Source organism: Melanaphis sacchari, unplaced genomic scaffold (genome assembly GCF_002803265.2).
Source record: "Melanaphis sacchari strain LSU unplaced genomic scaffold, SCAv2.0 Contig4_pilon_pilon, whole genome shotgun sequence".
Lineage (NCBI taxonomy): Eukaryota > Metazoa > Arthropoda > Insecta > Hemiptera > Aphididae > Melanaphis > Melanaphis sacchari.
In genome coordinates, this window is record NW_020271335.1 from 4521323 (window position 1) to 4535110 (window position 13788).

The 13788-nt window shown below is 25.5% G+C and overlaps 1 protein-coding gene and 1 non-coding gene across 6 annotated transcripts in view; both read left to right on the top strand.

Moving 5' to 3' along the window:
• LOC112598707 (ADAMTS-like protein 1) overlaps window positions 1-13788 on the top strand; it is a 171162-nt gene that overhangs the window by 144948 nt on the left and 12426 nt on the right. For all 5 annotated transcript variants that reach the window (XM_025345267.1, XM_025345262.1, XM_025345265.1 and 2 more), the window contains 2 exons: window positions 11182-11280; window positions 11890-12022. In XM_025345267.1, the coding sequence (XP_025201052.1) occupies window positions 11182-11280; window positions 11890-12022 (232 nt within the window). The remainder of the gene's footprint in view (window positions 1-11181; window positions 11281-11889; window positions 12023-13788) is intronic.
• Window positions 4233-4325, top strand: Trnay-gua. The gene is made up of 2 exons: window positions 4233-4269; window positions 4290-4325. It is a non-coding gene; the product is annotated as a tRNA-Tyr (tRNA).

Genomic DNA, 13788 nt, shown 5'->3' on the forward strand with positions numbered 1-13788 from the left:
ACGGAATAGTATTTTAATAATTATGGTATTTCAGTATACCTAATATGTATTAGTACATCAAAGTTGTCAAACATTATAAATTATTATATAATAATCATGCTTTTTTCTCATAAGTCATAATTTAATGCTTAAAAAAATAAACATAATACCGGTTAACGAATAAAGAGTTTTTTATTATTAGACATAAGTTATTAATTATTATGATGTAATGTATACATAATACTTACAATATAACAATATAATATTAAAAAATAAAATCATAAAAATCATAATAATGAATATAATGATATTATATGAAATAATATTTATTTATGCTTATATTATTATACATATTAAACTATATCTAGATAACAATAGTTATAAAAATAAATATATAATTAATATGCTTACAAATTCTAAATATGAGTGGAATTTACTATGCTATATTATCATACATTGTTTATTAGTTATTACTATTAATTCTTTTTTTTTCGTTAAATATAAACATTATATTGACAGCATATGGGTTTTTTATAACAACCATGTGTCTATATTGCTCTATAAATATAATTAAAATTCTACTTAAAATAAAAGAATAAATCAATTTTTAATATAATCTAAAAAAATAGGGAATTTTAAAATAAATATTTTTTACCAGTGTTTTCAACATAAAAAAAAAAAAAATAATGTGTAATATTTGTCTTCACTCTTAATCCTAAAAAAAAGAGGAATCTGTTAGTGTTTACATTAATTTAAACAAGTGATAGAATTCTTTCATTATATTATGTTGTTTCTAAAATATAAATTAATTTTATAAAATATTATATTTTTATTAGCAGAATATTAAAGCAATATAACTTCATTAACTTGTTTTCAAGTCACATATTATTATAATATTATGAAACAAATAAGTCATTGATAATGTCAACTTAAAATCGAAAAAAAAACTAGTTTTTTGATTGAAGAAATATCAATACACTATAATATTATAATTTATAATTCAAATCCTAAATACTCTTGTAGACTTTAGTTTTCCCACAAAAGTTAATACCATTAACATGTTATAATATATTAATATGATTCAGTGGCGTATTTATGGGGGGGGCGAGGGGGCTCAGGCCCCTCCCGAAATGAAAAACTCAATTATTAAAAATTGTTATTTTTGACATGGAATATGTCTTATGGTTGGGGAATGGGGATAATTCCAAAAATTTGAATAAAAGTATACCGTGTTGAATGCGTTAGTATTTTAACGATTATTATTAATGATTATTTAACACAATTTATTGTTTAAGTTATATAAATAAAACAAATATTGGTTGTTAGTTGTTTACGATTTCGGCAGACGGAAACTATTAGTATATGTAATTTTAGCTCATGACTTCTAGACTTAATAACTGTAGTGGTGAGATAGTTATAATATAGGTAGTCAGTGGCGTAGGTTAGGTATTAACTATTAATTATATGCATTATATTAGTATTGATTGTATTCTAGTTTAATTTTGAGTGTCTCTAATAAAAAATTGTTTATAAAAATGTAGTTATTACTTTTTTTTATGTTACAATTCATTAAAAAAATGATTGAGCTTCTTATTACTCTGATGATCTAAAGAGAGTTGAAAGATCTTGTAGTATTCAAGCAATTTTTGTCCAAATAGTGTGTCTCCTCCCTCCTTTCCCTAAAGAAATCCAAATATATAATCGGCCCCCTCCAAAATAAAAACCTATATACGCCACTGATATGATTTGAGTTGTATAATAGTTTAGGATCATTGCTGCAAACTATAGAGGTAATGATCATTAGTGGACCAAACTAAATAGTTAATTTATTATTCATATAGATGTGGAATATAGGAATATTATATTATTATTGTTTCATACAATATCGATAATTTTCTTAAACAAACGCGTTTTATATGTATATCTAAAATAACTTTATAAAAATCCACTTTGTGTTTTTTTTTTTTAATTTCGACAATAACGTCATGGTAAATATTATATTTACATTATAAATAAATTGTGCTAGAGAAAAAAATCGTTAAACTTTTTATTATTTATTACCGATTGGCTATTATTTATACGTCGAGTTTAACAGCAAACTATACGTAAAGTATTTTTGATATTTGGAATACTTGCGTACATTGAATTTATTGTTGTTGAACAAAACGCGATTTGCTATACGTTTCGATCAAAACTCAAAAACCAATATTACGGAAGTACGGACAATACTTTTAACCGTCTATAATACATGTTATATTATATTATTATTATATGTATGTATATTGTATTCGCAAACTCACGAATAGAGTATATGAATGTAGGAGGAGTAGGCATATATCGTATTATATGGGATAGGAATAAATCACAAAAAAAAAAAATGCGGATATTAAAACTTTATTTATATTGTTATGTCGATCCTTATAATTTAGTGACAACCAAAAAGCTGTAATTAAACCATTCCAATTTAGTTAAATTCAATCACATTCTCTAATTGTAGTCTATATTATTTTTCACTTTTAACGGTCTATACTATGTTATAATAATTATGATGTTGAATGAATTGAATCTGGGGTATTTGTATCCCAAAGGAGTTTTTATTCGCTTAGAATATATGTATCCTGCGTTGGCTGGGTTTAAATTGTGTTTGATACTTATTATTGTTCTAGATAATTTTTACTGAGGCACCTATAATTATATTAGGAAAATTAAACATATTTCCATTGTGGTAGGGTGGAGTACGATAAGCCTACAGGGCTACACCACTCAGTGTTAATTGTGTATGCACTTATTAGTAGTGGGCATGGAATTCGAATATTCAAATATCCGGATTTGAATCAAATTCTTATCCGAATTATCTGGATTTATAGATTTTTTTTTTTTTTTTTGATACGACTAACAATTGTTTTTAATTTATTGTAATAAAAATTGAAAGCAAAAAGTTAAATTTTATTAACTACAGTACCTAATTATTATAATTTACTCGAACAGTTATTTTTAATTAGTTACTAAGTCCGATATCCGAATTATTCAGATAATCCGTATTTAAATATCTTAAATCCGAATATGCCATTACTAGCACTAGTAAATTATAAAATGCATCTAGTCTATGCCTAAATCTATTCATATATTTATAAATTATAACCATATAATACTCATATTTTTATAATTTCCGAATAACTGCAGCTTATCAAACCCGCTTATTCAAAACTAATGTTTTAAACTATTTCACTGCTGAAGCTACACTTAAATGATTTTTAGTATATTTTGCAATAGATTATATGTTACCTGATTTATTAATCAGTATTATAGTTGCGATTTTCTATTTGACTGGATTAATATTATATTAAAAAAATAATATTTTAAAAGTACATACATATTATATGTATTATATAATGCTAAAAAGTAATTGTAAAACAAATACTATTAAGTATCAAGTATCTTATAGAAATAAATATAATTATTGATATTTGATTATTGTAAGTATCAATTAATTTATATTTTACTTGATTGATGTGGTGTTTTAAAATGTTCACTTACTTACGAATATCTATTATAAATAATATTAATTAATACAGAATGCCATGTTAAATATAAGTATATAAATATACGATTATAATTTATTTATATACATATATGATAAATCTAATGGAGACTTTAACAAATTACAAAATAAAATAGCTGTACTTATATTAATTAATAGTTTTATATTATTAATAATTTAACTAAAAACATAAAAAGCAAATAATATTTAACATTTTAGTAAACATTTAGGGTAGCTATCATTAAGCTAATGCAGGATATGTAGCTAAAAATATACGACCGACTACTGTCCATCCGAATTATTTTTTTCTGTTTGAATCTACCACCCTAGTTATATATATATATATATAAATATTTTTTTATTTTTTTTGATGATGATTGGTAATAATTATCAACTTTAATATGATGCATTAAAAGCAAAAATCTAATTATAATCTTTAGCATCATATTTTTGCCCTAGAAATTTCCCCTATTAATATAAGTAGTAAGTACATAGTAAGCCATCAATCAGATGCGGCATATTAATAACATATGTCGCAGCGATATATCATGCAAGTATATGATATATAAATACATGCGAATATTAAAATTATGATGATTTTTGCTTTCAAAAACAATATTATTTAAACTGTATAATATTATATACAAATCATACTAATGGTGAAAGTACGAATAAGTTGTTTAACTGCATTAACAAATTACTTCTACTCCATCCTTCGGTAGCTCAGTTGGTAGAGCGGTGGACTGTAGTGTAAAATTAAATCATAGATATCCATAGGTCGCTGGTTCAAATCCGGCCCGAAGGAAGCAATTTTTTTTAAATTTGATTTCGTGATCATTTTATCGTTTATAAGCAGAAAATATACATTATTATTATTATTATTTTTATCCGGCTGTTGAATCGTTGCCATCGTCATTGTAAAGTATCAATCTCGACAGTTTTCTTGTGTTGGTGTTAAAATTGATTATTACCATAAAATAAAACTGTAAAAGTTTGTAATAAGTATATTTTGGGAGTTTTTTTCTTTTTTAAATGTAAACCCGGGAGTCAAGTGACATTCTGAATTTATAATACTTATAATAATTAGGTATTATATATTGTAGGTATGCGCAATAATAAAATTTCATTTTTGAGCCTAAACGAATTAGTAAATTAAGAACCATTTAACCTTAAATACAATTTTTTCATTTTTATTGATTTAGCTTTTGACATAATTTATTTTTATTGATAGTAGCTTAATAAATAACATGTTACTTTAAATAAAATTCAAGTTACTTTTATTTACAAATGATTAAATAATAAATATAATAAAATATTAAAATGATTATTGATGGTACATAATATAATAGGAAATAAAAAATGTAATATTCTTAAATGTACTTCTTTTTTCCATTAGTCAGAGTAGTTTTCCTATTAAAATATCTTATTTTCGCTACAATTATTACTATTGGTTATTTATATTATACATATTTAAAAAAAAAAATGTCTTTACTAAAAATAGTGTGAGTTAATTGTTGATTTCTATAGCAATACGAATTTTATTAATTTAACATTTATTTCTTCATTTTTTATTGAATATACTGTACATCGCAAGTTATATGTAGATAAATATAACTACCACACCCCGGCTCGGTACTCCATCATATCGTATAATTAATATGCATCTAAAATATCGTTTCCCCGTTTATTATATAGTTGGGGTGTACATTATAATTTATAATATATACGCGGTCGAATTCGCTATTATTATAATATTATGCATGTACATTTCATATTTATATTTTATACGCCTTCCACTGGTTGCGTTTTAAATTTAGGTTAGCAAGTACCTCAAGATCTATAACATAGAAATACAATGGCGTAATTCTAGAGGACTTATAGTATCGTGCGCCGCACTGTCACCCCAATGTTTAAACTAAAATTGGGTAACGTCCCACGGATTTATGTATTATGTTTTATCACAACGACAATAAAAATTTATTATTTTATCGTGGACTAGGAAATATACTGAATAATATATTATAATTGTAGACATTTTTAAACGTTAATAACAAAATAAATACTGATAGTATCAATCATAGAAAATTTAAAATAGTTTATTAGTTTCTTAAATAGTAAAAATCTCTTATATTTCGTATATGCAGTGGCGTTCCAAGGGGGGAAGGTTTAGGTTTACCCCCCTCCCCCTTATATTTTTTTTTAGGTACGATCCTGCTTGTATAACATTACATGGTTTTTAATAAAAGAATTACTTTTTAGTAGGTACTAACAATATAGTTTATGACATTGTTTTGTTTCTATAGCTGTTTTTTCTCCAATAAATTATCAGAACTTTATCACAATGTGATAATTTCGCGTAACTACTGTTTAATATTATTGAAATTCATACACGAGTTCACGTGTTGGTTGTATGGTATACATACGTATATGTCGCATACATAAGTATGATATTATAGGTTGATAATTTGCAGACCTTTTTATCGTGAAAACCGAATTAAAAACGGAATTTTCAATAATAATTATTAATTATTATATACAATGTATATGTATATTATATATATACTACAATATCATTTGTTGATACTCAAACTTTGGTAAATATTTTTAGGGATACCTAACCTAGTGTAAATTGAAAAATAAACCAGCTACGATGACACTATTTGACGGTTCGGGCATACGAGATATTATGGAGTGCAAAATACAATTAATTATATAAGTTTTCATTTAACAAAATAATCTTTATAATTATATGATATAATACGAGTACAACCATTTGTATTATCAACATAGTCTCCTCCTTGTTTGACGATAATAATTGACGCAAAATCCCCAATGCATGACTCTTGGTTTTGAGAAGAGCTCAACGCAGTTATTGTCCAACGGGATTCCATTGTATTCTTTTTTCTATAAAAAAAATGTATTATAATTTATTTCACTGCAACATTTTACAATACGAAAATATATTTAAAAAATACCTTTTAATACCAGTATATGAGAACTGCTAAAAACATACATTATATAAAATATTGTAATATAATGGTTAAATATATTTTGTTTAAATTGAATGAAGACAAAGTCAACAATCAAATGACTATACAAAATGTATATTATAAGAGGAATCCACGTCATAAATTCGCAGTAATTATGTCGCTGTAAAAATTTAAACACAAAAATATCGTAATGTCAAAAATATGAAAAATACAATATTAATATGTTAAAATTTAATTTATAATATACCTATAATAATTAGTATAATTTTATTTTATTTTTATTTTACTTTTACGAAGTACTCAGCCATACAGTCAATTTTCATAATCATCACATTTGGCTTTAAGTCGAATTGCAGAATCTTCATATTTTTTTCTTTTTCAGAGGTTTGATGTCAGCAATATACTGTTCAACTTTTAGACGGTTTAAGTTTTCTTTTTTTTGCAGTGAATCGATAAAAATCCAGATGGAAGGACGACGAGTACTTAATATTGAACTAAATTTTAACTAGTAATATATACACTGAACTTTGTTTTCGTAAGTAAATGGTATTATATTATTACCAGCTATAGTATTTTAATCAAATCTAATTCTACTGACCATTGAACGAAAACCGAAACTGCGAGAGACATCAGTGATTACGGACACTAACCTGTGACATTTTTGTTTTGGCGACATTTTTGCAGCGATATTTTTACCATAACATTTTTACCCCAAGATTTTTGACGCGACACCTTATAAAAATATATTAGTGGTTTGTGATTTTAAGTATACAATTGAGAAATTAATATTTAAATGTTATAAATACTTAAAATACATGATAATAGGTGTTTGATTATACACACTGGTTATTAGGTACTTTATTATAATAGGTATATGTATAATAAGTTTCCACGTGATTTTCTCAATCAAACTGCCTCGTGTCAAAATCATTCTAATTCGGAAGACCAACGCTACTCGAAAAACGCATATTTTATCACATTGAATAAAGTACCTACATATTTTAACATTTTTTTTTTTTTTGTTACTTACATATTTTTTCAATTTGTCTAAATCAGGGGTCACCAACCATTTAATAGCAATCGACTGGTCAATTTTTTTTAAGAATATAATAAGTCGATTGCGAATAAAAATTAATTTACCAATATCGGTTGATTGTGTAATTAAAAATCGAATAATTACTATATTGTATTCTATATGTATTGTATATATATTGAATTAACCATTATTGGTTTGTTACAATAGTAGAAATAGTTTATTATAGTTTATTAGTTTATTACTATCAATTAAAATTCAATTTTCAAATTGACCTTTTTTTATCTCTTCAAAAAAAAAAAAACTCTTAAACCTAAATGTTGATCATCAGAGACTTGAAATTTCGAATGTACCTCACTTAATTTAAAAGGTTAGCGACCCTTGGTCTAGGTGATGGAAATAATTATTCTGATAATTGTATTTGTAAGTCTTGAACTGTTACAGTTGAAAACTGGAATAGACGTGTTAAAACTTTAAGAGTATTTTCATACATATATGGTGCAACTTCATAACAATTTACACATCTTAATATGTATAGGCTGTAGTATTTTTATAACCTTAAAATTATTTAAATTTAAATTTACTAACCAATAAATACTAATCTATTTTTACATAATGGTTGATATACCTAAAAACTACATGAAGCACGTTGTTGGTATTATTATACTTTATTGTAAGATAGTAGATAATAATATAATCGTAATAAATTGTTGAAATAGTTTATTAAAATTTAAAATATGTATACAATATCAATTGGAAATACTTCATAATGTATTTACAATCGTCCGTTTTTGTTTTGGAAATTACTGTGATATCATAAAATAATAATATGACGAATTAAAATATTGTACAGTTCATTTGTTTCGTTTTGTATAAGTGTTTACGAGTCAGTCTGTAGCGACGTTAGAAGCGGTCGGAGGCACCTATATTATTATGGAGGAATGGAAATTTGTCTACGAAAAACTTGTTATTGTAGCGATTTGTTATTGAGGTTGACACATTAACATATAACACGCTGTAAAATAAAATATACGAATAAAATACATTTGGTTGTACTCGAAAAATACAGACTGGAAGATATTTTTCATAGAACATTCTCTAACGAGGATTTTTACAGTAATTCATTTTTGTCGGGGTTTTCCTTACTTTATATTTATATTTATTATTATATTGCTGTCGTTGTTTTAGTTCACTCGAGATAGAATATTTCAGCAGGGCACGACGTTGTTGGTTTATCTCTCTGACTGCACTCGTAATACATTATTTATTAGTACTGCACTTGTTTTGAACAATAATAATAATAACCATAATAATCATAAAAAATAGCTAATAATAATTACACATTTACATCTTACATGAATATTAAAATATTTTATTTCACTTATTATGTATACGTTTCATAGTTTAAAAAGTATTATTATAGTAAAATAATATTCGTTTCAATAATATTGTTATTCATTTAATAGTTTTAAAACTTAGTATATGATAAACACGGTCTTCTATGAAAAAACCACATATTTCTTATTGAAGCAAATGGTACTGGGGCCATATTTAAAAGGTCCGAAAGAAGCAATTGTCATACAACTTTCAGGGAGAAGGGGGGTTTAACCAAGTCCGGACTGGGAGGATACTAGCCTACTATTCTCAGTAAGTAGACGACCATAAGCTCATAGATACAATATAAAAAAGACCTTTATTTATGCTCATTAATTGTTTAAAAAAACTCAAGTATTTTATTACTAAATTGAGGCATGCAGCCTACTATGCAGTAGAATAGTAGCACAGTGGCCCAGTCGGGGCCTGGGTTAAACACTTAAATACTTAAAAAAAGTTTCTAGATAATTTAAGAAGATGAAATGTATAATTACTTATTATAACATTCACTCACAATGAAAATTCGAGAACCATTAAATACACTAAAAACAATTAAAATATTAATACTACCACTGTTATTAATTTGCTCTACAAACTTTTGCAATTACTAATTTTTGTTCTTTCCTACTTTTTATTAAACCTTACTATTTATAAATGTATCTATCATAAATTATAATAAATTATTTAAAATTCAGTTACATTAGTATTATTGATGAACTTGGACGTTAATTTCGCCGTTTGCTCTTATCTATTTTTCCATAAGTATAATAATAGTAATAATGATAGCTGAAATATTTTATTTTGATAATTTGTATCTTAATTCAACATTATATACAGGATAAATATTTAATGGAAACAAAGTTGAATGACTTAAATTGTAAAGAATTTCTACAACTCACTTTTCTTATGTTAAATTCATAAAGCATCTTTTCAATAATTGAACCCTTAAACTATAGCAAAATGGTCATATGAAAAATGTTAAATGATTGCAAAAAAATCTTCTGATGGTATTGGAAATAGTTTTACTGGCTCAAATAAAATTTTGTTGAGTTTAACTGGTTCTATGAAGTTTATGGGTAATCAGTTTGATGAGCTTGAGAAATAACTACAAGAGATTCTAACATTAGTTAATGCATCAAAAAAGAAAAAAAATTATTTAAAGTTGAAAATGATAACTTAATTTTCGATCTAAATGTGTTATCAATAACAAGAAAATAATTAACTATAAATAAACTGTTAAAAAAATTAATGTATTTCGGATTACTTTGTTCTTTGAAGCATAAGTATCAATTGTCAATTCAAGTTAAAATATATCCAAATAATTATAAATTTATAAGCTTTTTGCTTATTTTACTAAATATAAAAATAAATTAACACACATTTTAAGAGCTGTTAAAACTAATTTTTGTAAAAATTAATTTATTGTAGTGTCCAATAGGCTAAAATTAATGTGGAAAATAATTAATGAGGTTTTAGACTCTAAATGATATAATAACTATAAAATTGAAACAGTTAAAGTTGGTGATAATATCACTGATAATAACGAAAATCCGATCAAAATCTCCAATCTATAAAACACATTTTTCACTAGTATTAGGTAGGTCTAGTTTCAAATGTATAGAACTATAGAAGACTCAACAAATGAAATATTTGATCTTTATTATAATGAACAAAAGTGTTCACAAGTGAATCAGAAATTATTCAAATTATAAGAAACTTTCAAGACGAAGGGTTTTGATGGGATATTTATAACATTTTTAAATGCGTAGCTAAAAGTATTATTAAACATCTAACATATATCTATAATCAAAATATAAAATATAAATAAAATTATTTTAAGATAAATTAAAATTAGTAATAGTCAAACCTTGATACAAAAATGGAGACAAAAAAAATCATTAACAATTAGAATGTTATGTAGTAGTTTTTCTAAAATATTTAAAAAAAATATAATTTAAGTCCTAATTTGTATTTGTATATATATATATTATTTACATACCTTTTTATTTTAAATCTGTACAATAGATTTATTCTTTATTTTATTCGTAAAATTATTATTATTAATTATTATTTAAAAGAAGTATTCATAATTTAATTGTTATTTATATTAGGTACTTAATAATTGTATAAATATTATTGGAAATAAATTTAAAAAAAATATTTACATCGTGTTACCATAATATATTATATAATTTAGTTCAGTTTTAATATTATTCATCTTTATTATATTTTATAACTGAATGTTATTCAAACGTGTGTTACAGGTATGGCATCACATGTGTCACGGGCACAAGCCTAAAATACAGGAACAGTGTAACATCCAACCTTGCTATGCAGAATGGTCTACAGGTGAATGGTCTAAAGTGAGTCAGCGTGATATTAAAATATTAACTATATTAATTATATTCTCATCGTTGTGCACTTGAATTGCCTTATACATGTATAGAATGGTAGCATTTTTTCCAAGTAACACTTCCTAGTTTCAGAGGAAATTTAAATTTTCTGTATATAATATGGATATATACTTAAATCGTATCACATATCATACTCGTTTAAAAAATGATATTCTCTGATTTTCGTTGTAAGATTGAAAAAACGACAGAAAGTTAAAATAATATAATAATTTACGATATAAAGTAATTAATATCTTGTTTTTAAATTTATATTTTTAAATATTCTTAACTGGTAAGTAAACTTAGTCTTTCCAAAGTCTATTCATATTTATAATATTTATATTTATCTGAAGGGAATTAAAAGGTGATCGTTAAAAGACATATTATAATTATACATGCTTATATCATAATATTATATTCCGAATTATACCAGTTTATACAGTTCCAGTTTATCCATACCATCTTTTAAATTATAATACATATGTAATATTAGTATGCCCGAAAAAAATATAATACAGTTTAGTTATCTCTGATAATATTATATTGAATAACGTACATGCGTCGTTCAATTTACTACAGTGTTCGGCGACTTGTGGCGATGGATTGCAGATAAGGAACATAACTTGCAAGTCAAAACAAAAGTACTTGACTTGCGACCCAATGACTGAGCCCAGGCGAACCAAAACTTGTTCGGCGAACTTACCGTGTTACCGTAAGTTCAGTTACATATAATATGTAATATATTATATTTATACAGTTTGTATATTATATTTATATCATTATCTACCCTTAACTAATAATGTTTCATTACCTAAGAATGTCGGATTTAATTTTGTTATAATTTTATTGGAAAACTTAATTTAAACAAGAAAATTTTTGCTTACTCTACAGCTTATAGCCACTAAACACGCTTTATTAATTTCACAATAAACATGAGAACATAATAGTAAACGCTTGTGTACATGTGGCGAAATATTTTTTTACTACCACGAACACCATGGAGGACTTGTGACAAGTGACTGAATAATAATCCAGGTATAAATGGTGTCGAGCAAGGTGAAATAAATTCGTTCATATTTGAAGTTATGTAGGTACTCGCGATTGCTGCTGCCCGCATGCGTGTGTGTAAATGTGTTTTGAGGGAAATGCGCCACACGAAAATGATATTTTTCATTTTAAGAGTCCAAAGTCATGTATACCGTCTGGACTGTCGGGTGTATGTAAAAAAATAGAAAATTCAATGTATCACTGTTGCTGTGATCGGTTTTGATTTGTCATGAGCAAAATTTCGCCAAACAAATTATCGAACGGGTAGAGAGCATAGCCACAGTACACACAGTATACGATATACATGTGTTTGTATGGTACCCAGCCTAAAGAGACCTTCGACGTGAATAAATATAATCATAAAACACAGAGATCGGTTTAAGTCCATTTTATTTTCGATTACAAAAACCACAACGGCGGTAGTAAAACAGCGATTTTAAATTACATTTTTCAGTCTCCTAGCTATAGCGGTCGATAACGATATAAACCCACTCGGCTCAACGTGCATAAACCCTTACCGCCTTCGCGCTTAGAGCTTAAAAAAGTATAAGTGTTATAGCGTTCATGGAAGTTTAGACTGGTTGGTCATAACAGTCGTGAAATCCGCTCAAAAGCTAATCGAATCATACCCCATATCGTTTTTATTGGGCAGTTCCATTCATTTGTAGTAAAAATAACACTTTTACGCGTTCAATCTTTGCTCTGGACAAACAATCCTGAATTTCATAATTTTGTTTTTCTTTTCGTTGAAATATTTGTTCATGACTAAATATTTTATACCAAACCACGTATTATATATACAAAATAATATAGGAGTAATATGCTATGTATTATGTGATATGTGTATAAACATAGATATACTGTTGTAGAAAGCGTGAATGGGTCGAGTATATGCCAGGGCCAGGAACTTATTATTTAGATTACTGTATATTATAATATATCACTCGAAGGGTTAGGTATAAGTTTAACGTAATAAACTATTAAGTTACGTATACGTCACGTCGTCAACCCATTGATCAATATTGAAAATATGTCTTCTGAATTAAATTTTTTTTATATTAAAACTGTATAACAAGTACCTACTTCATATTTTATCATATTGAGTAAACAAATATAATACTTATATTAAAATGGTTGTTTTACAATAATAGTCTTTTACATATTATGTTATTTATCTATATCATATTCTTGTATCAATGTATATTTTACAGTTCAATTTTAGGGGTTTTGATGAATAAATAAATTATAACAGTAATAATTTTATTTTTTGAACATATTTAGTGTAAAAATTCCAAATCCTATTAATAAAATATAATTTAAATTATAAACAAATCGAAAGCTTCGTAGATAATCCTATAAAAAAATTCTTCATTATTTTGATGATTTTTAGTTAAAATTTTTTAAATGTATACTATTTTTAACCATAATTAA